We start from the raw sequence: 20,264 nt of genomic DNA on the forward strand, positions 1-20,264 counted from the left end.
TCTGCTACAGTATGGCTATCCAAGTGGACAAGTTCAATTTTGAGAGCTTCCCAGAATCCCCTGTTGATGGGATACAATTTGCTAATGCAAAGCAGTTGGAAGAAGAAAGACAACAAGCAAGAGGTCTGGAGATTAACAGCAAGCTGGATATTTGCTGGAAAATTATATCCTTTCATAAATACTTGCTTTAAAAATATATAAATAGATGCCCTGTGACACAGTTTATTTCATTATTCAACACACTTTATGGAAGTGTTACTGAAAAGAAAATTAATTAGAACTATGAAACTTACCATAATTATAGACCTTTTAAGGTTTATTGTGCTGTATGTTATTTAGACAGTGCTTAGGTCTTACTATAGTGGTTTTTTTCTGAGTCACAAACACAAACCCTGTGTGTTTTTCACAACTTTTAAGGAGCTGAGGAAGTGTAGTTAGGATTGATGATTAGTAGTAGTAGTAGTAGTAATGTGAATCTCAATTTCAAGGGTTTTCATACATTTGATTACATTTGAGCAAATCAAAATATATTAGTATAATTTATTTCCAAATAATGTTAACTAATTTTATAATATATCTGATCTTGCCTGGTCTTTTTAAGGCTTAGAAAGGAGTTGTGTGATAGCTTAGTCATTCTAAACATAAAATCCTCAGAGGTACTGTTAACGCAGTAAAATATTGCTTATGATTATCAATAAGATAATACATTCAGTTTAAAGTTAAAATGAACCAAAAAAAATCTTGTGCTTGGCTTGTCAAAAATACTCTTTTTTTATTATTTTCAACAGCCCCCCCAGGCATCTTCCAGGAGAGCTATATTTTTTCACTCTGATCATCTTCAAATTCATGTGATAGTGGGTGGCAGGGAAGAGTGGCAATCAAATAATGATATATCTTTAGAGATGTCTTTTTATACTTTTAATTGTACTTTTATCTAGTGATCTGAAATGATTTTTCATTTGTAGCTGTTAAATTAGCTGCACAAGATTAGTCAAAATCAGGACTTCAGACATAAATGAGATTCCTTGTGCCCTGGTTCCATCCAGTTTCCCTAAGGAACACTTCAGAAAGGTTTTCATGTATGCAAAAATGTCAGTATTTAACCAGAACTCACTCAGAAAATGTCTATTATGGAAAGATGTAAATATACTTTGATAGCATAGTTGAATTCATGTGCTGGAATTGAATGCATAGTTGTTAATAATTTTGTCAGAGTGTAAAAATACATCCTCATTCATTTCTGTTGCTGAGCAACACTGTTTACATCCATTTTGTGTTCTGTATTTAGACCTGGTGTTGATACCAAAAGTGTCGTGGCTGACATGTAAGAGCGTACCTTAGAAAAACAATAGAACAGTGCATGAATTCAGACGGTAAAATTTGTTGTAAGCATTAGTTTCTGTGGTTTTAAGATTAGTAATGAATGTTGTCTTTGTTCCTAGAATTAAAACTATTCTAATGGAAGGCAACAAATTGCATGTGTGCTTAAGAAGTCTTGAAGAAAAGTATACATTCTTTTCTAGAACTCATGTCTCAGCCAGAGTCAGTCTTTCTCTTTTATTTCTTATAGCAACATTTAGATGTGAGCCAGTAGAAAAACATTGCTCCTCTCACTTCTTCTAAACTTGAGAAACTTAATTTCTGAGGCATCTGTCCTCCTGCCAGAACAATTTGACACTGGTCAGCAGAGTTTATTTCAGACATACTGATGAACAGAGAAATGGATGGACAGCTTAGCAGCATAACCCTTGGTGTCCTGCAGAAGCCAGCCTAAATGCAGCCAACAGACAAAAAGTACTTGCAAATAAAAAAGGGTGTATTTGTTTATATTTCTTACCAGAGAAGGCTTTTTTTTGCACAAGTCTTTCAAATGGTAAGACCATATGATGTTTTTGGTGCCTACCATCTGTGAACTGCTTTGGACTCTCCAGCTAAGCTTTCCCTGTTAAGTATGTGCATGAGAAGAAGACTGTTTATTTCAGAGAACACACTTCAGACTTTAAGTAATCTTACATTGTTTACAAGGGAAGGGCTGTGTCATTTAGCTTGCAATTCCTGAAATCCTTACTGTATTGGTTGATACCATGTTTATGTGCTGTGAAACCATGACATAAACAAAGACTTCAGATCCTAAATCCATGCAGTGAAAAGTTAAGTTGTATGGAACTCCTGTGAGGACCAAAATTAGTTCAGAAAGGATGAGGATCTCAGGTTGTATCTTTATGTCTTGAGGAGCACCAGAAGTATTTTCCATGGGTTTATCCACTAAAATATGCAAGATTTCAAGTGATGAGGCTTTCAGTGCTTCATTTTGAAGGTATTGTAAACTTTGATATATTTTCACATACTTTTGGAGGGCCAACAGCAAGAGGTAAAGGCAACGCAGCATATTATTCAATTCAACCTAGAATTAAAATTATTAGGAAGATAGACCTTCTTATAAGCAAGCTTACTGCCATGCCAGTTCAGTTAAGAAAAATTAAGGGAATAATGTAATTTAGTGTACCTTTGAGATTATAAGTGTATTGAGATAATTTAAATTAAGAATATGCTGACTTGCTTTTCAGCATCTCTTAGGTAGAATCTGGTATCAGCTTCACGACTGGGCTTTATTTTAACACAAGGTTTGAACAGACATTGCACATGTGGCATTTAGGTGACTAATATATTGTGATTGTTTTTGTGTTTTTGTAATGCTTTTAAACACAATTTGTATTTTATTCAGGGACCATCTGCTCATTCTAACTCATGGACCAAGGCATTAGCACTAAGTGTCTTTTAAAGTATCTAAAGTTCTGTCTGTGTTGCTGAGTGCTGTAAGATATCAGTAAAAAGACCATCTTCAAAATCTTAAGAAACTTCATATTCCCCATTTAGAAGGTGAAGGGCAAGCAAAACTTCTCTTCATAATCTTCACATGCTCTGTGTTAGGCCCATCATAGGTTATTACTCTTCAGAGTATTCCATTGATTTGTGCCATCTGCATTGACTTAAGAAATTCAAATATTTTCAGAATTTCTGTGCCGAAAGATGAGTCAGCAGGGAAGAAGGCCAGCCTGGCTGAACTTGAGGGAGAAAAGGAGTTTATGGGGCAGTCCACTTGAGAGGACTACGAAGTTCTGAGGTTGTTCAGGGAGAAAATTGGAAGGGCCAAAACCCAAATGGAAATTAATTTGGCTTCAGCTGTTAAAGAGAACAGGAAATACGTCTACAAATACATTAGCCACAAAAGAGTGACTAAGGAGGATCTCTGTCCTTTATTGCATGCAGGGGGGAACGTAGTGGTGAGGCTGAGGAAACAGCTTCTTTGCCTCTGTCTTTACTAGTCAGACCAGCTATTCTCTGGATACCCATCTCTACCTTGTAAGATAGGGATGGGGTGCAGAATGAAGCCCACATAATCCAAGATGAGATGGGTAGTGACCTGGTGCACCACTTAGACATACACAAGTCTATGAAGCCAGATAGCGTACACCCAAAGGTACTGAGGGAGTTCACAGAAGTGCTCTCCAAGCCGCTTTCCATCATTTTCCATCAGTCCTGGCTAAGTGGGGAAGTCCCAGGTGACTGGAGACTGGCAAATCTCCAGTGATGCCTGTCTACAAGAAGGGCTGGAAGGAGGACCTGAGGAACCTGCCAGTCTGACCTCAATGCCAGGGATGGTCATGAAGCATTTAATCCTGAGTGCTGTTGTGCAGCATGTGTAGATCAGGCTTAGTCAGTGGGAGTTCATGAAAGGTAGGTCCAGATTGATGAATCTCATCTCCTTCTATAACAAGGTGACCAACTTAGTGGGTGAGGGAAAAGCTGTGGATGTTGTTTACCTGGGCTATAGTAAAGTGTTTGACACCATCTCCCACAGCATCATCCTGGAGAAACTGACTGCTTGTTGGTTGGATGGGTGGACACATCACTGGGTTAAGAACTGGCTGGATGACCAAGCCCAAATAGTAGTGGTGAATGGAGTTAAATCCAGTTAGTGGCTGATAATTGGTGGTGGTCCCCAGGGCTCAGTTTTGGAGCCAGTCTTGTTTAATATTTTTATCAGTGATCTGGGTGAAGGTATTCAGTGCACCTTCAGTAAGTTTGTGGATGACACCAAACTGGGTTGGAATACTGATCTGCTTGATGGTAGAAAGGCTCTGTAGAAGGACCTGGGCAGGCTGGATTGATGGGCCAAGGTCAATTGTATGAGGTTTAACAAGGCTGCGTACCATGTCCTGCGTTGCACAGGAGGCTGCCCAGAGGGACAGAGCAGTCCAGAAGAGCTGATGGACCTCCAGGGGCAATCTTCTCAAAGTCTAGGGGTTGCAGCAGTCAACAATACACATCTCATTCTTCAAGCAAGGTATATCACAAAGTGACTGTAACAAGTTGCAGCCAGGTAGATTCCAGTTAGGTACTAGGAAAATTCCTTTTTCACAGTGAGAGTGCTCAAGTAGTGGAACAGGCTGTCCAAAGTGCTGTAAAATTGTCTCTAAAGATACTGAAAAATTCTGGATGAAGCCTTGAACAATCTGATGCAGTTTCAATATTTTCCATGCTTTGAGCACAGGCTTGGACAGTGACTCCAAAATTACCTTTCAATGTAAATTACACTGTGATTTGTGCAGCCACACAGTGGGGTGGGCCAGGGAAAGACTATTGAGAACTAAACTGCTTTTTCTACCACTGTCTCCTGCTCTCCCCAGGTTTGATTACACCTAGAAAAAAAATAATTCTAATGTACTGTGAAAGAATTGCTATTTCAGGGAAATGAGACTATAACATTTTGTAGTCATATTCTTGAAAATAGCAGAAACCCAGCCCTAACAGCTTTTAAAATATGGAGACTTCCAGTCTCACCTTAAATAGCATGTTCCATTTTTAAATTTCTAGTACTTAGACTTTTTTTTGTTTTCTTACTTCAGCATGAAGTTCTGTGATTTATATGAAGCCTGTTCCATTTGCAGTGTTTCCTTATGTCTTTGGAATTGAATTCTGTGTGCCCCTTCCTCACATTTTTCTTTTCCATATTCAAACCGAATTGCCAACCTTTTTTCAAAGCGCGTTTTCTTTCAGTGGTATTGTTGATGTTGTTCTGCAGTGTTGCTGTGTCTTTCTAAATTTGTGGAATCCTGAGTTGGAAGCACTGCTTCAGGTGAGGTTTGTCACTGAATAAGCTGCACCTGCTGTATTTCAGATATGGTGCTTCCTCTGAGAAATAATCTTGACTACTTTTAAAAGGGCCCAATGTATGAATGATTTTTTTAACACGTGTCCCAGCAAAAGGGAGTGAATAATTTTTCCCAACTGCCATTTATAGATTTGTTGATTTTTTTACAGGGTGATGTTGAGGAATGGCTTGAATTGCAGGGACATGGTGCTATGGAACAGCTGTTGGATCAGAGTGTATAGGCCATACTCCATCTTGCTGTTTACTGCTCACAGCTTAGCTGATGTAGCAAGGTCACCACAGCCCTGTGACTGTGCTTGCAGTTTCTCACAAGATAGCACCATGTGTAATAGTTACTTATAAGATAGTAGTATGTGATACAAAGTATATGTGAAACAAAGACCTACTGAGAAAGGAGGTTGTGGAGTTGCACGTAGGCCTAACCGCAAGTAGGTTGGATAATATGATGTAACCCTGGACTAATAGCTAATAGAATAATGACACGTGTGCATATTTAGCTGCTGAATATACTATGTAAGCTGTGTTTTCGAACAATAAAGTTGAAGCCTGATTACCAATCATCTTGATTGTCTGTTTCCCACTACAACAGGGTGATACTTGGGACTTCTCTTCATTAAATTCCATGTAAAGTAATCTTCCTAAGTTCCATGTATTTATTAGGATTCTGAGGACTGACATCTCCAAATACATGCATTTTTGAATATTTTTATATTTTGTCATCTAAGTAGTCAGGCAGAATTTTGAAATGAGCATGTATTAGACAGAGCCTTGAGTCATCTCATCTGATATGCTGTCTGTGCTTGACAGCAAGCCACTGATAACTGTTATTGAAATTTTCTGATTGTCTATTCAGCTTTTGATGACTTCATCTTGATCATAATTACGACTCTTTGGATATGAGAGTATAGCATGTTGTAGAACTTTCGCACATCAGTAAAGGTCTCCTTAGAAGTACTTTAGTTGGATGCAGTTTTACATTTCCATGTAGCTTCTTAGCATCAACAATTGTTTAGAAAAGTAACTATTACTTTAAAACCTCAATAGCTGCATGTAATTAGTTTGAATAATAAAGTCCTACAATAATAATCAAGTCATATAAAATATGAGTAAGTCTGCAGCTATAAGCAGACTATGGTCATTAATCATGTAAATTTGGGTTTTATTTGTATAATTCTTATTTATGAACATTTGCTAATTTATGACTGTGTACACACTTCCACCTGTATTTACATGTGAAAGAGCTGAGAAATATGTTGTTGCAAATGGATCTGTTTAGAAGGATGCGAGATACAGAACGTGGCATAGCAAAAAGAAAATAGGTGAGTAACTTGAGGATAGAAACCATTTTTAAAGTGTGTTGTATTTTTAAGCACTAGGTTTTAGGTAACATGCTGTGCTATAACTGTGGGTGCCCGGCTACGCATTAGACAATCAAGATAGTATATAACCCCCAGAGTTTGCCTTGGGGAAATAACTAGTTCATTTGACTGTCATTCAGGTTTTCAATATGAAAATATATGGTCTGTTGCTAAAGAAATATGAAATAAAGGTGTCTGCTTTGAAAAATTAGAGTTGGGGTTTTATGGGTTTTTTTTTGACAGCATCTGGTGGCTGATTGGCTCTGAGGCCCTTGTTGAAAGTCATTTGATTGTGCAAATGAAAGTATTTTGAACTGCCAAATATGAACGGTTGTGCTGGAATCTGGAACTCAACTTTTTCAGGCCTGGCTGATGCATGTGTTGTTAATAACAAAGTTGTGAATGTTGAAAATGAGACCTGGGTCAGCAGAGGCATTTAACAATCTTGACTCCTACAGAAGAGCAGGTCTGTAACCATGAGTGAGATTTCAGCAAAATGTTTGGAGGTTTGTTTGAGCACATACATTCTACCAGGTCAGGCTTAACTGTGCCAGTGTGTACTTCTGTTTATCTGTGCAATTTTTTTTAGCGAATCCTAAATTCTGGATCTCACACTTTTGTCTTTTCTAAAGTTTGACATTGAGCTAAGAATGAGAGAGTGTATTGGCAACCTCTGTTCCAACAGCTTTGCTTTCAGTGGCTTCTAAAGACTTGCCTTAGAAAATAGGCTTCCACTCATTTGCCTCTGACATTTTCTTTGGGTTGCTTTTCATCTCTAATGTGATGAATTTCCTAAATAGTTTTTTGCATTTGCAGGCAGCTTTCCAGCCACCCTGTAGTGTTACACAGGGTTGTTGTGACCCAAGTGCAGGACTTTGGACTTGGCCTTGTTGAATCTCATACAATTATCCCTAGTCCATCAACCCAGCCACTCCAGATCCCTCTGTAGAGCCATGTGAATCTGTGGGTCTGCTTGCTTTGATAGCATTTACCAGTGATAAAGTATGGAGAATCACCTATTTTATAGTCATTTTGTAATGGTGTCTGAGACATTAAGCTTTCCATGGAGCTTTGAGCAGTAAAAAATTGTAATATTCCAGGGCACCACTGTGAGCCAGCTGCAAGTAAATTGCAGTTAAGTTAGCTTAGCATTACAGTTAATGGCAGCCACTCTCTTTAAAAACTTATTTTAAATAGTGCCTTTTTATTAGTGTTTTCTCTCATATTCATAACATTAAAGATGTGATAGCAGACTATTTATCTGCTGTTTCTATGAAGTAATCTAAATTATGTATTCTCCATCCTATAGTTTAGTTTATGGAAATTATTCTGTTTTGCTGCTGTCTTGGGTCTTTCTTTTCAGAAGTGATGTTTTGTGAGGTGATATTCTGCTGCCTTCAATTTTCAAAGTAGGTGCTTTTCTTTAATGGCATTTACAGACTCTCTTGGGTTTATGAATTCTTCATCTGGAGTCCTTTTAGGAAAAAATAAAGTATTTAAGCCATTTTTGTGGTTGTAATGAGACTATTAACAAAAATATTGCAAGAATTCTACATAATGTATTGATTTTCTCTATCATCTTTTTGAGCTCTTGAGTTTCAGTCACTCATTGATAGATCTCATTTTGATCTGAGATTTCAAGACACAAATCTTTTGGAGAGCTTGCAAAATTGTGTCTTATGATAGAAATTAGTTATCTGCAGTACTTGTTAATTTTTTGTTAAATTACACAGATGAGAACATTATCAGTCAGAAGATGTGCCTGCTTCTGCTTTTCCCAACAGTTAACTTCAGTGCTTCCCTGTCCTTAGTGTAAGAACTTCCTAACTTTTTCTCCTTTCAGTCTGAGCTTGTTCCTGAGCTCACGCAAGAGTGAATAGAAAGGGCAGCTTGCATGCTATGTCTCTATGTGATTCTGGTATAGTGTTTGCCCTTGATAACAACACAACACTGTCTCTGCATTGTCTAACATCCCTGCAATTCCACACAAGTGGCACCAAGCCAATATTCAAACCTATCCTAGTTCCCCTTTGTTCTGTTTTGTATTGCCTTAAATGTTATCCTTCTCCCCCCCACACCCACTTTTTTTTTATTTTTCAGATTGTGTTAATTTGTCATTTTGAGTTCTGATCCTGCCTGACATAATTACAGGTTCTGCATTTTTACAGCTTCCAGGCTTTTTTCACCCCCTTGCGTATTGCTATGGTTCAGGTACATTTTACCTTTGCATCTTTATATTTAACACTCAGTGGAATTATTTTTTATAGCAACCACTGTAATTATTATTGTTAGCTAATTCATGCCTTAATAAACCAAATGTGGCATTAACCTGTAATGAATCTTTAGCTGACAGTTTTGATTTGCAATAATGAAAATGGTACATACTACATGCTCTCTTTGAAACAAAATTTTCCTTAATTCCAATTTACCCTTCCTTGAAGCGTGAAGGGGAAGCAAGTGTGGAAGGTGTTCTTAATCAGCTGGTCCTGGAGCATCTACAGTTGGCTCCTCTCCAGTGGGGTGAGTAGTATCAAAATCTATTGATGATCTTTTTAGAGGACATACTGAGTTGCAATTTTTAGCAGCATGAGAATGGTAATATTTTCATTTTCTGATAATCTGTGATACAGGACAATTTGCCAGGATTTTTATTTTCCATTAGATATCTTATTTAGCTGTAGATAAATATAAAATTGATGCCTATTTTATGCCTATTTTATTTTCAGTGTCACTGTTCAATAGTAGTAAGCATGAAACCTGAGTATGCACTTTTCCCTGTAATTTGCAGTCCTAGTTGTGTGTAGGAGAGGTGGCTGCTGCTTACATTTTCCCCTTTGCTTGACTGTGTGTGTTTTTAAAGTAATTCCTCTAAAGTATTTTGTTATGGAATTGTAATACACTTTGAGTTATATTTCTTATCATGGTCTAGACATTTGTAGTACTGATGTTTTGGGAGTAGAAAAAGTTGGTACTCTGCATAGTGGGGAAGAATGCTTTCTAATGATTTTATACTTAGAATGATATTTCTACAGTGAAATAACTGAATTAATTTGATTTTGAAGAATTGTAATAATGTGCCTTCTGTCTGAGGTTTTTAAGAAGGCTTGTTCAAAGGCTTTTGTACGTGGTATGTTTTATCCCCTACACATCTATATCAGTTAAAAGTTTCAGAAAAAGTCCCCAGCTTATCAGAAAATTGGTTTCAAAGCTTCAGCTTATAACGTAGACTTAGTTCTGTACTTTCTATTTTAAACAATTTGAGAGGACTAATTTTAAGGAACAAGGAACCACCACTGTTACCCATGTCAACTGTTAAAACTAAAACAGCCCCAAACTCTAGTATTTGTGATCCCTTTAAATGCTTGGGGTTTTATAAGCTTGTGGACCATCCTCAACTGTATGTTAAAACTTGTATGCACTTTGTTATAGAGGAGAAGATTAAAACTGATAATGGTTCAATGTTTTTTGTTGTAAATGTGTTTGACATATCTCTGAAATCATACTTACCTGGCTTCTGTTCTTCAGAGGATTTAAGGATTTACTAGCACTTGCTTGTATGACAGGTTTTGTCTATGATTGCCCTGGTCCTAATCAGTAAAACAAGTGTTTTGTGTCAGATTCTTGATGTGAACTCAGACAAATCACTTGAGAGTCATCTCAGTTCTGCAGAGTGGTATTGACCTTAGGTTTCTAAACTGGAGTCTGTGTTTAAAGTGTTTTCCTTGTCACTTTTACATGGGAGATTGTCTAAGGATTAAAACAGGTGTTTTGTTTTTTTTTCCTGTTTCCTTGGTTTTCTTCTTTAATTTTCATTTTGTGCAAATCCCACTATTTTCTTATTAAAAGAAGCTTTTAGAGTTGTATGATTGCATCTGGTATTTCTGCCTAGATGCTGATATCTATCGGTACTTTGGTGCCGTAGCTGAAAGCCGTGAATTTAGCACTGATACACAACTCAATCTGATTCCCTGTGGAGCTGGTAATTTCTCAGACTGGTGTTTGTTTCTGTTGAAGAATCCCTGTTACTTTAGTTTTCAGAATATATAAACACCACCCAAAACTCTATGATATTCCCTGCCTCATAACTGCAAAATCCTTTGAAGCACAAGCTCTTGGTGGATTGCGGCCTACATGTTAGCAATTCTATGTTAAATAAAGGAGGGAAAGGGAGAATCTGTGAGATACCAAATAACTTGGTTTACTGTAAGTTATAAGTGGTATTTTCTTTTGGACAGTTTTGGTGGCAAAAAAATACTGCTTACACATAAATACTTTTTTATTTTAATTTTTTTGTCCTGCCTCATTCAGTATTTTGATGTCATGGATAAGAAGATGCTTTTAAAATACTGTAATATTGGAGTATCAGCCAGGGCTTTTTTTCTCTTACTCATCACACTCTTTGTAGTCACAGCCTTTCTTTGCTTTGAGTTTTACTTCTCTGTGTGTTAGGAATAACTTGTGTTTTAATATGAGCCTGTTGCTACTGGCTATCACTGCAATATATTTTTTGTATATATTGGCTGAAAACTTGCTTTAGCATTATGCAGTAAAATTCAAGGCTTTTGCTATATTGATGGCTACATTGGAGGGTTTACTTTATTTTAAGTGCTCACAGTGAAACATGAATGAATATTTAACATGGTTTTGATTAAAAAAATGACTGGCGCCTGTTCAAATTTATAAAAGCTGGACTTCAAAATTCCTTTTAAATTTGGCATGTTTAATTCATATTAGAGTTAATATTATAGTTCTAAAAGCATAAAGGCATATTGAAATAATTTTTCATGTAAATTTGACAGTCCTGTCCTTTTTTTTTTTTACTATTATTAAAGGCAAGACAAAGAGTCAAATTAAAAGTTGGTGATATTGGACTTTTGGTGTGATATTGGACTTTCGGTGTGAGGGTAAGAAGTTAGCTCTGAAGGCTGTCAAAGTAAAAAAGAAAGTCTCATAGTGAACACTCTTGGTTGTGATTTCATATAATTAAATGACTGGGGAAGAGGAAAGTATTTGAAACATGAGGAATCATAAAAAAGAAAATACATCAAAGGCTAAAATGAGAGTGCTTAATATGTTTTTAAAATAGCTGTTAAGATTTAGGACATCTCTATAAAATGAAGTTGTCTGTTAGGCTGGTTAGTAAGTCACACAGAATTGAAAAACATAATCTTGTTCAACTCCACCAACTTCAGTGTACTCTAAAATTTATGACGTATTTTCTTTTTACTGCTGGGCAACAAACCGAATGTAGGAGTAGATGTGGTTTTAAGGTGAATATATTAATATCATCCAATCAAGAAAATATAGCCTGCAAAGTTTAATGAGGAGAACCAAGACTCTTCAAAGTCATATGTTGTGTGAGTTCCACAGTTAGATTTGAAAATTATCAGTTGGAGGCATTTGTAGCTGCTGGCTGTGCGACATTTTTTCAATCTTTGTTTGATTTATGTTCCTAAGTTTCACAAGCAAGCACAATTCTGAAACTGAATACTTATCAGTTTGATGGCACACATCTACGTTTCACAGCAAAATTATCATAGCTACAAATACTATGCACAAAATGTTGTTACCGAACTTGAAATAGGCTGAGTTTGAAATAAACTGTTGGTTGAACTCGGAATGGGCTGGATTCAGGACATTTCTACATTCAAATGAGGAGCCCCTCTTAAGTGAGAGGTTTCTAACACTTTACATGCTGCACACACATTTCACAACAGAACCTTATTTGAAATTCTCCTACATAAAGCAAAATGAACTTAACTTCCTTCACTGCCTGAGCCCACAAGGTAAAGACATCTTTTCCTGATGATTCTCATATGTGTGAGTGAGGATTTATTAGAGAAATTTGATCTAGGAATTTAGAATTTAGACACCTAAATGTATTAATATATCAGGGAAATACTTTTGTCTCTGTGTAGAAACTAAGTGAATAACTGAAAATCAGTGTTTATATATGAACTCTAATGCTTGTATTTGCAGTAATACTCTAAGAAACATATGTTTGTCAAACTTTACTGAGGGAAAAGTCCAGAATGAGCTTTTTGCTTTCATTCATAGTTTTTTTTTCATTCACTCTTTTTCATTCATTCATCACTTCTTACTTTGTAATAAATACGAATTTCAAGACAGTTTAAATTGATCATGGAAATCTTTTCACAATGCAATGCATTTAATTTTGCAGTATGTGATTAAAGGGAAAACCAACAACACTGCTACTGAATGCTGTTCAGGACATAATTAAGAAAAGTGATGGTTAGTAACTAAAGTCTTAATTGTTTACTTAGAGAATGCTAGACATTTTCTTGTGAGGTCACAACAAATTCTATGTCTACCTGCATTGTGTGGATGTGTTGCAAAAAAAGCAACCCACCGGAATTGAAGGTGGTTTCAGTTGTCCTTCACAGGCAGTTGGAATCGATAGGAGAGGCAGATTGAAAAGTATTTTGAAGTGGTTTAGGAGCATGTAGTTCTGGACAGCTTGTTTGGAAGTTTTACCTGGTTGCATTTCACAAAGCACCTTAGGGAATTATTACTTTTAAAATAAATTATCTTGATAATTTGTTTTATGTTTTAGAGAGCACCAAATGAGAACCAACTCTGTCTGTTTATGCATTTCATGGATCTTAAAATTAATTACTTAAACCTACTCACCCATTTTATTTTGTATTGTGCAGTCTGACCTTAAACCATGATTAATTCTTTCCACAATTTATGTGCTTACCTCTTAGGAATTGCAGCACTGTCAAATCACTGCTTTCTAAATACAGAGGAAAATATTTTAAAGTATCTGTCAGTGGGTAGATGAGGAAGTGATACATTTCTAAGTCTGTTTTGGATACCATCTTAACACCCTGACAGCTTATTGTCCCAAAGGACCTAGTTAAAAAGAGCCCAATCTCTGCAGACATGATAATTTATAACAGTTTTGCTCTAGTGGAGTCAGTCCTACAGTATTGTTCTTGAACAATCTTAATAGGAACAGTAAGGAAGTTGGTTTATTTTCTCTTCTAATAATCAACACCCTCCACAGGTCTTCCACAGGAGGATGAAGATAGTATAGATACAAGCCTGGAAATATGGAGAAATTAGCAGAGTGTATAAAGGTCTGCCATTCAGTTTGTTATTCATCAAACTAAACTATCCTGTAATTATTTCTATTTTGGAATTGCAGTAGTCTGGCCATTATCATCATTGGAAAGATGAAACCAAACATTTGACAGAAAATCTCAAGCCTAAGATGTCTGTATGGTGGAGAATCAGTGTCTGATTTGTAGGAGAGCTGAAATGGAGAAACAGTCTGGTTGTAAATGCATTTTACTAGGTGGCCAACCTTTCTCATCCATTTAGAAAAATCTTCAGGTTTTTCATTTATATTTTTAAGATACAAAAGAGGTGGGAAGACTTTCATATCTTAACAGCTTGTGTGCGGGCTGTTTTGTAGGATATTTTGGCAATGTGAAACAAGCAACATGCTTTAGTTACTGGGAAGTGTTAGGGGACTAGGGTAGTAAATTGAAAAAATGGACTAACTTGATAAAACTAGGGCATCTGGCACATGAAGAATGTTCTTGCATGTCAAAACATGCTATTGTGTGATATTTTTAAAATCAGCTGTTGTTTCTAATTCCTAATGAAGCCTTGGTTACCCTAAACTTAAAGGAGAAACATTTAGAGAAATTATTTCAAGCTTACCTGGACAGTAGTCATTTCAAAGAAAAGATGCTATGAATAAAGAGGGCACCTTAAAGTGAAAATAAATTTACAAAACCTCTTATGTGAAGACAGATAGCTTGAGACAGGTTGGGTGGAGTGTCACTGGTTACTTCCTATGAGTTACTTCCTGGCAAAGCTGAGAGCTAAAGCCACAGGTCCAGTGTTTCTAACAAAGCAGTGAGAGGAAGCAGGAGGGAAAATGGAGTGATAAATATTAATAGAATTGTTCAAGTGTTGGTTGAGGAAAACTTTACTTGGTCTGAATCGTTAGTGATTTTTGCTAGGGAAAAAAAAAAAAGGAAAACAGTTATAAGGAGCAGGAATAAACTGATGAAATATGCTGATGACTGAAGGAGAAGCACCAGCACCTTGCCATAAGGGCTGCACTGAATCATACAATGGTTTGGGTTGGAAGGGACATTATAAAGTCGCATCTTTCATTTTAAAATTTTTGCCCTTGTCATGTCACTACAGGTGTTTGTCAGAAGCCTCTGTCAAGTGTTAGGGCTAGGACAACCAGCCACTAGATGAATGACAGATGCTTTCTATTAAGCCTTCTGCCTTTCCAAAGGGAGAAAGGGAATAATGAAAGACTTACAGACTGGAAAAGAAACAAAAAGAGTTTTAATGAAACAATAATAATAAAATGAAATATATACCAAAGAATCAATATTGTATCCAACCCCTCTGATGGCAGTTACATCACCATCATTGCTGATGCCCTGGGTAGGCACTGAGGCAGACCAGAGCTGGATTCAGGGGCTGGATTCTGAAACTGAATTCAGGAATGCATGGATTGGGCTCGAAGTCAGAACAGGCAGAGTCCTCCTTGGATGCTAGCAATTAAGAAAGAAAGCTTGACCCTTGTAATCCCTCAGCATTATACCAAATAAGATGTATATGGAATGGAATCCCTTGTTGGTCAGTTTAGAGTCATCTGCTCCTTCCCATAGGTGCAACCTTTAATTTGTGGCACCCAATGTGATACACAAATTTTAGCTATGACCTTGCTCTTCTTACAAGCGTAAGAAGATTACGTGTTAGGGAAGGATTTGATTAAGTGTTACTCTGAGCTACCAATGTAATTCTGCTGTGAAGAAAGGTGTATATGATTTTTGGCTAGGTCTCTGATGAAACCTCCCATGGGCAACTTCTTATAGAAGAGCTCAGATCAAACTATAGCAGGAAAAAGTAAAGTTTTGGAGGAGATCTAGGAATAAGGACTTACTGTTCTTTGTGTTACAGAGATGCTATACTGATTGGATCAGTTCTCAAAAGTTGAATGAATCTGGCAGATGAGTTCTACGTTCACTACTTTGACTGTTAGTAAATGCAGTCTAGATCTTTTAAAGGCCATTAAGGTTTTCACCACCATCTTGCAGCAGAAATACTGGTGGAGAGGAAAGTACCAAAAAGAAAGTTGTTTACATCAGGTACGAAAAGACACAAGACATTGTGGTAGCAGGAAATTAACTGATTCAAGCTTGATTCTGACACATGGTGCTAATGCATATTGTTATATTTGAGTGAGTGACTGTGTTTTCAGTATTCCACTTGCAAAACCATTGCCTTTTTTTTTCTTTTTTTTTTAAAAAAAAAAAAGAAGAAGGAAAAAAGCTGTACATAGTTTACTTCTTTAGAGCAGTATTTCTTACAGTGTTTCAGTTAAGCCGTAACTGATGATTGAGGAACATCATAATGATGATAAATCATTATGCTGTTCCTCCAGGTACTTTATTTCCTAGGTATTGTCAGAAGTAAATTGAGTAATAGATTAGTTGAACTTCTACATTAAGAAATGAAAATCTATGGAGATGATTATGAGAATGGGTTACACCTGCAAAAAGAGCTGTGAAGATAATTGTAAAAAATAAGACCAAAAAGACAAAAACCTGCCTTGTATCGCAGCTGGTGAAATGTATCCCTGAATCTGCAGAGAGAGAGAGATTTCTATAACTTTGATGGACACAGAAGATAGCATTTGAATGAAAAAATATATTAAAATATGATTCAGCTTGTGGACAGATAATAAAAAAAGGAAAAAGGAAAAAAGATGGCAAGATGTGTGTATTAAAAAGAGAGGCAAGAAAGATGCTTTGATCCGGCAGGATTTTAGTTGCCCAGCAGTTCAATGAATTGTATAGTTAAATATGTAGAGAATGAGAAATGGAAAATATACTGGATGTAGTGGAGGGATGGGTTCAACAGGTAAGCAGGAAGAGTGGCCTTATTCCAGGATGCGTATGCTGAGCTTTCCTTATCTGGCTTCTGACATTTTCAGCTTTTGTTTTACTTCACCTGAAAAATGAATGTGTATGCTTGGAACTGAAGGCCACGGATGTTGTAAATGAAAGCAGTTTTTCACTGATTACTTGGTAGTTTGGATCAGACTCTTTTTTGCTGCTAAAGCATATCATTTGACTGGACCATTAGATATTCTCAGCAGAAGTGCAAAGTTTAAATTTAATCAAATTAACGGGAAAGGGTTCCTTTAAAAAAAATAAAAAAATAACAAAACAAAATTTCCAAGTACTTGCACGTGTTGTCTCCCCACCCCCATATATCTTGACTCATCAGTTAAGGCCAGGGTGACTTATCAGCACTAGAAATTCTCCACCAAACAGATGTTTTGAGGAGAGGGAAGTTGGTTTAATTTTCAGCGCTGCTTCTGAAGTAGTCCCTTATTTCATCAAGGAAGCAGAAGTGAATTAATGACTGTAAAGGACGTAAATCCAACTCAGTAAGCCATGTAATACTGAAATTAGTAACTTCCAATTGTCAAAACTTCAGCAGTGCAAGCACAGAACAGACAGATTTGTATGAGGAAACATAAGCTTTGACTGAAGTTATCTCTTTCATGTACTCTTCTCAAGTCACTCTCTCAAAATTGGAAGCTAATTTTCAACTTCTTATCATGAGATTATTTTTTTTTTTCTTTTTTTCAATTTTGTGATACTTCTGAACATATTCCTCCTTTGTTGGCACAGTGGCAGAATTAGAACTTTGGTTTTTATTTTGTATCCCAGACCATTGCAATCATAATATTTTGTTTAAATTATTTTTAAGAGAAAGGTTGTACAATTTTAGGCCAGAAAGAATTTAATGTAATTGGGTTGATTTGAACCATTGATTAATGTAATTCTACAAAGAAAGCCAGTCAAGCAGAAAACCCTTCCTGAGCTCTGATTCTGTGCTTATTGATACTGCATAAACAGTATTGAACTGGGATTTTTTTATTTGGTATATAATGGGATGGAGATCGGAGTCAATACGGCTGACCAATATGATCGAGTATTGTTCCTTTATTGTTCCAGTATTGTAGGCCTATAGTGCGAGTGTAGCACAGTAAAGTAAAGCAAAGAAGAAGAAGGGAAAGGAAAGGTAGAAGTGCGTATCAGGGGAACTTCTACAACTTATATAAACTCGGAGAGCCTTGTTGGCATATCTTCATTGGTTCCCTATGAGTGACCACACATCGCACTATTCCAGATTATGGGTCCAACTACTAACGACTCGCAAGGTTTGTCGATGCAGGTGCATGTCCTGTTGTTCCAAGATAACTTTCTGTGTTTATAGCTACCAGTGTCCTGTTGTAGTTACATGCTGCAGGCACAGCACTGATTTGCTACACTGCTAGCTGGTTCTGCATTTATGCCGAGAATGGCCTACCACCATGTCAGGCTCTAGGTCTGCACTGCCAGATTGCTCACACTGCTCGTCGCTGGCATTGCCACAAGTATATTTCCTTATTAAGCAGAAATTCACTGTAATAGTGTTATGATTATCTATGGATACATTAGAAAAAGTAGTGTGGCTTTTATTTTTGCACTCTGTCTAGAAGTGCCTTAAATAGTCGCCGGAAAGCGATCGGGGCTCTTGCCATCATCCTGCTCTGGCTCCCGCCATCATCTTGCTCCATCTCCTGCCCTCGCTCTCGCCCTCCTTCTCTGGCTCCTGCCTTCATCTTGCTTGCTTTGCTCAGAGCTGGCTTCTCCCCGGACCCTGCCTGCCTGAGGTCCTGCTCCCTGCCTGCCATGGAGTGACCCTGCCTGCCGTGAAACCTGTGGCTTACTTGCAGTGCTGCTGCTCACAAGTTTGCCTTGTAGCAGCCGCGTCTATGGACACTTTGATTCTGGTGGGTCCTTTTCCTTTGAATCCTGCTGCATTATCCTCAAATTGGATTATAAAACCTGCAGTTCCTGGAGCCTGCCACTGACGAGAGACCTAGGGACTGATGCCAAATTCCTGGTCCATCCTTGTGAGCACAACCTGGTGTTCTCATCGGCTTTCCCTAAGGTTCCTGGTTTGCCTCTGAAAATAAGTGGGGTGAAGCTATTTTGTGGCTTAGCCTTTTCCATTTTCTGAATTCTCTAAATTGTACTAAAGTCACCCATAAGCATTCTGGTAGAATTTGTGACTGAATAGAACCTGTAAATAGTTTAGTAAGTTCTTATACCTAATTTGGGGGCGGGGTTTTCAGGAAAAAATAAAGATAACTCAATTTTTATAATTCCTACCTCATTAATTCAGCCCCTATCAAATCACATTGGTAGTATAGGGGTTTTTTTTATTGCCTACCCAACAATGTGGCCTTTGTGTCGTAAAGTAGGCTGGCTTTTTGTTTTCATAGATCTGGATGACAAGATGAGATCTTCAGTATCCTTGTTCCTGACACAGATCCTTAATGAACTCTGCCTTAATAAAGTAAATCTGTGTTTTCATTTTCAAGACTCTCTGTTGTCCTTTTATCAGTCACCAAAATCATACTGAATATTTCACAGAATCTGATGTAGGCTGTTGAAGTCAACATTGCCTCTCTCACAAACATTAGTTTGAAAGTGGCAATGATAGAGTAAATCCATGCTATTAAAACTGGCTCATTTAAAAATGTATATGTTAAGACCAGTATGAATTTTGTTGGTATCTGGCTACAACACTGTGGTTGGTTGCTACTGTTTCTCTAACATAGCAGCATCTTGAATGTTTAAGGTGGATTATAATGAAGTCACCCTGAGTAAATACAAAATAATGAAACTGCCAAAACTTTCAGAAGTTAATTTGATAAATTTCAATTTTCAGGTACTTGACACCATGTAGTAATGTAGTATCAGGCCTTGTTTTTTGTCAAAGGGTCATGTCATCTTGTGAAGAAGCATCTGTAACATTTCAAATTGATGTGGAATTCTGTGTGATTTATTCACTTTTATCATCACTAGAAGTCCTTTTTAGCCAGTAGTAAGGAATAGCTGTAATGGTGTTGTATTTGCCAGGTCTATGACATTCCCATGGCTGTGCTGATGTTGTTGCTATAAAAGATATTTTCTGAAGGAAAGGCTCCTTCTTGCTGTCGTTTCCCCTGATGCTGAGGAAACAGCCCATTTATATCTGTGAGCCCTGCACCTGTGTGGCTGTCTAGTAGGAATTGGATTGATGTCTGCAGCTCACTCACTGAGTGGTCAGATGTATTACAGCTATTTTTTCCTATTATCTAGGCTTGTATTCTGAGTGACAATGACATTTGTCTATCCATATGACTTGTACTGTCCTCAAGAAAGTAGAATAAAAGACACATTTCTTGTAATATCCTCTGGTGTTGCTAGATGGAAATTCAATAGTTGTTCAGAGGCCCAGAACCACGGATGAGCTGCAAGTTTAGTTTAGTTTGCATTGCACAATGCTTGTGGGGTTTGCCACAAGCATACACCAGATCCTGGAAATCAGAATGTGTGGGGTGTCCATGCCCAGGTATTGTCTCTGTGAGGAGAGGCCGGGGCTGCCCTGTGCCAGACTCCAATGGCCCCACTGCAGGGCACAAATGAGCCCCTTAGCCAAGCTGGAGGAACTGTAGGGAAACTGAGTTTCAGAAAGGGCCGAAGGCAGCAGAGTGGGAGGAAGCCAAGGAAGGAGCAGCAGCAGAAGCACTGCAAAGTCAGAGAAGGAGGAGTGTTGAAGGTGCTAAAGGGATCAAGAGTGAAGGGGTGAAGGTAGGACTGTAAAAGGAGTGGGAAGATGTTTTA

General features: G+C 37.4%; 1 protein-coding gene across 3 annotated transcripts in view; it reads left to right on the forward strand.

Moving 5' to 3' along the window:
* The window catches only part of TRAPPC9 (trafficking protein particle complex subunit 9), a 441,084-nt gene that overhangs the window by 200,315 nt on the left and 220,505 nt on the right, over positions 1-20,264 (forward strand). For all 3 annotated transcript variants that reach the window (XM_068155470.1, XM_068155472.1, XM_068155471.1), the window contains 2 exons: positions 11-164; positions 8,964-9,054. In XM_068155470.1, the coding sequence (XP_068011571.1) occupies positions 11-164; positions 8,964-9,054 (245 nt within the window). The remainder of the gene's footprint in view (positions 1-10; positions 165-8,963; positions 9,055-20,264) is intronic.

The sequence above is a fragment of the Melanerpes formicivorus genome, unplaced genomic scaffold (assembly GCF_026170545.1).
Source record: "Melanerpes formicivorus ecotype bairdi unplaced genomic scaffold, bMelFor1.0.p_v2 SCAF_32, whole genome shotgun sequence".
In the NCBI taxonomy this organism is placed as follows: domain Eukaryota; kingdom Metazoa; phylum Chordata; class Aves; order Piciformes; family Picidae; genus Melanerpes; species Melanerpes formicivorus.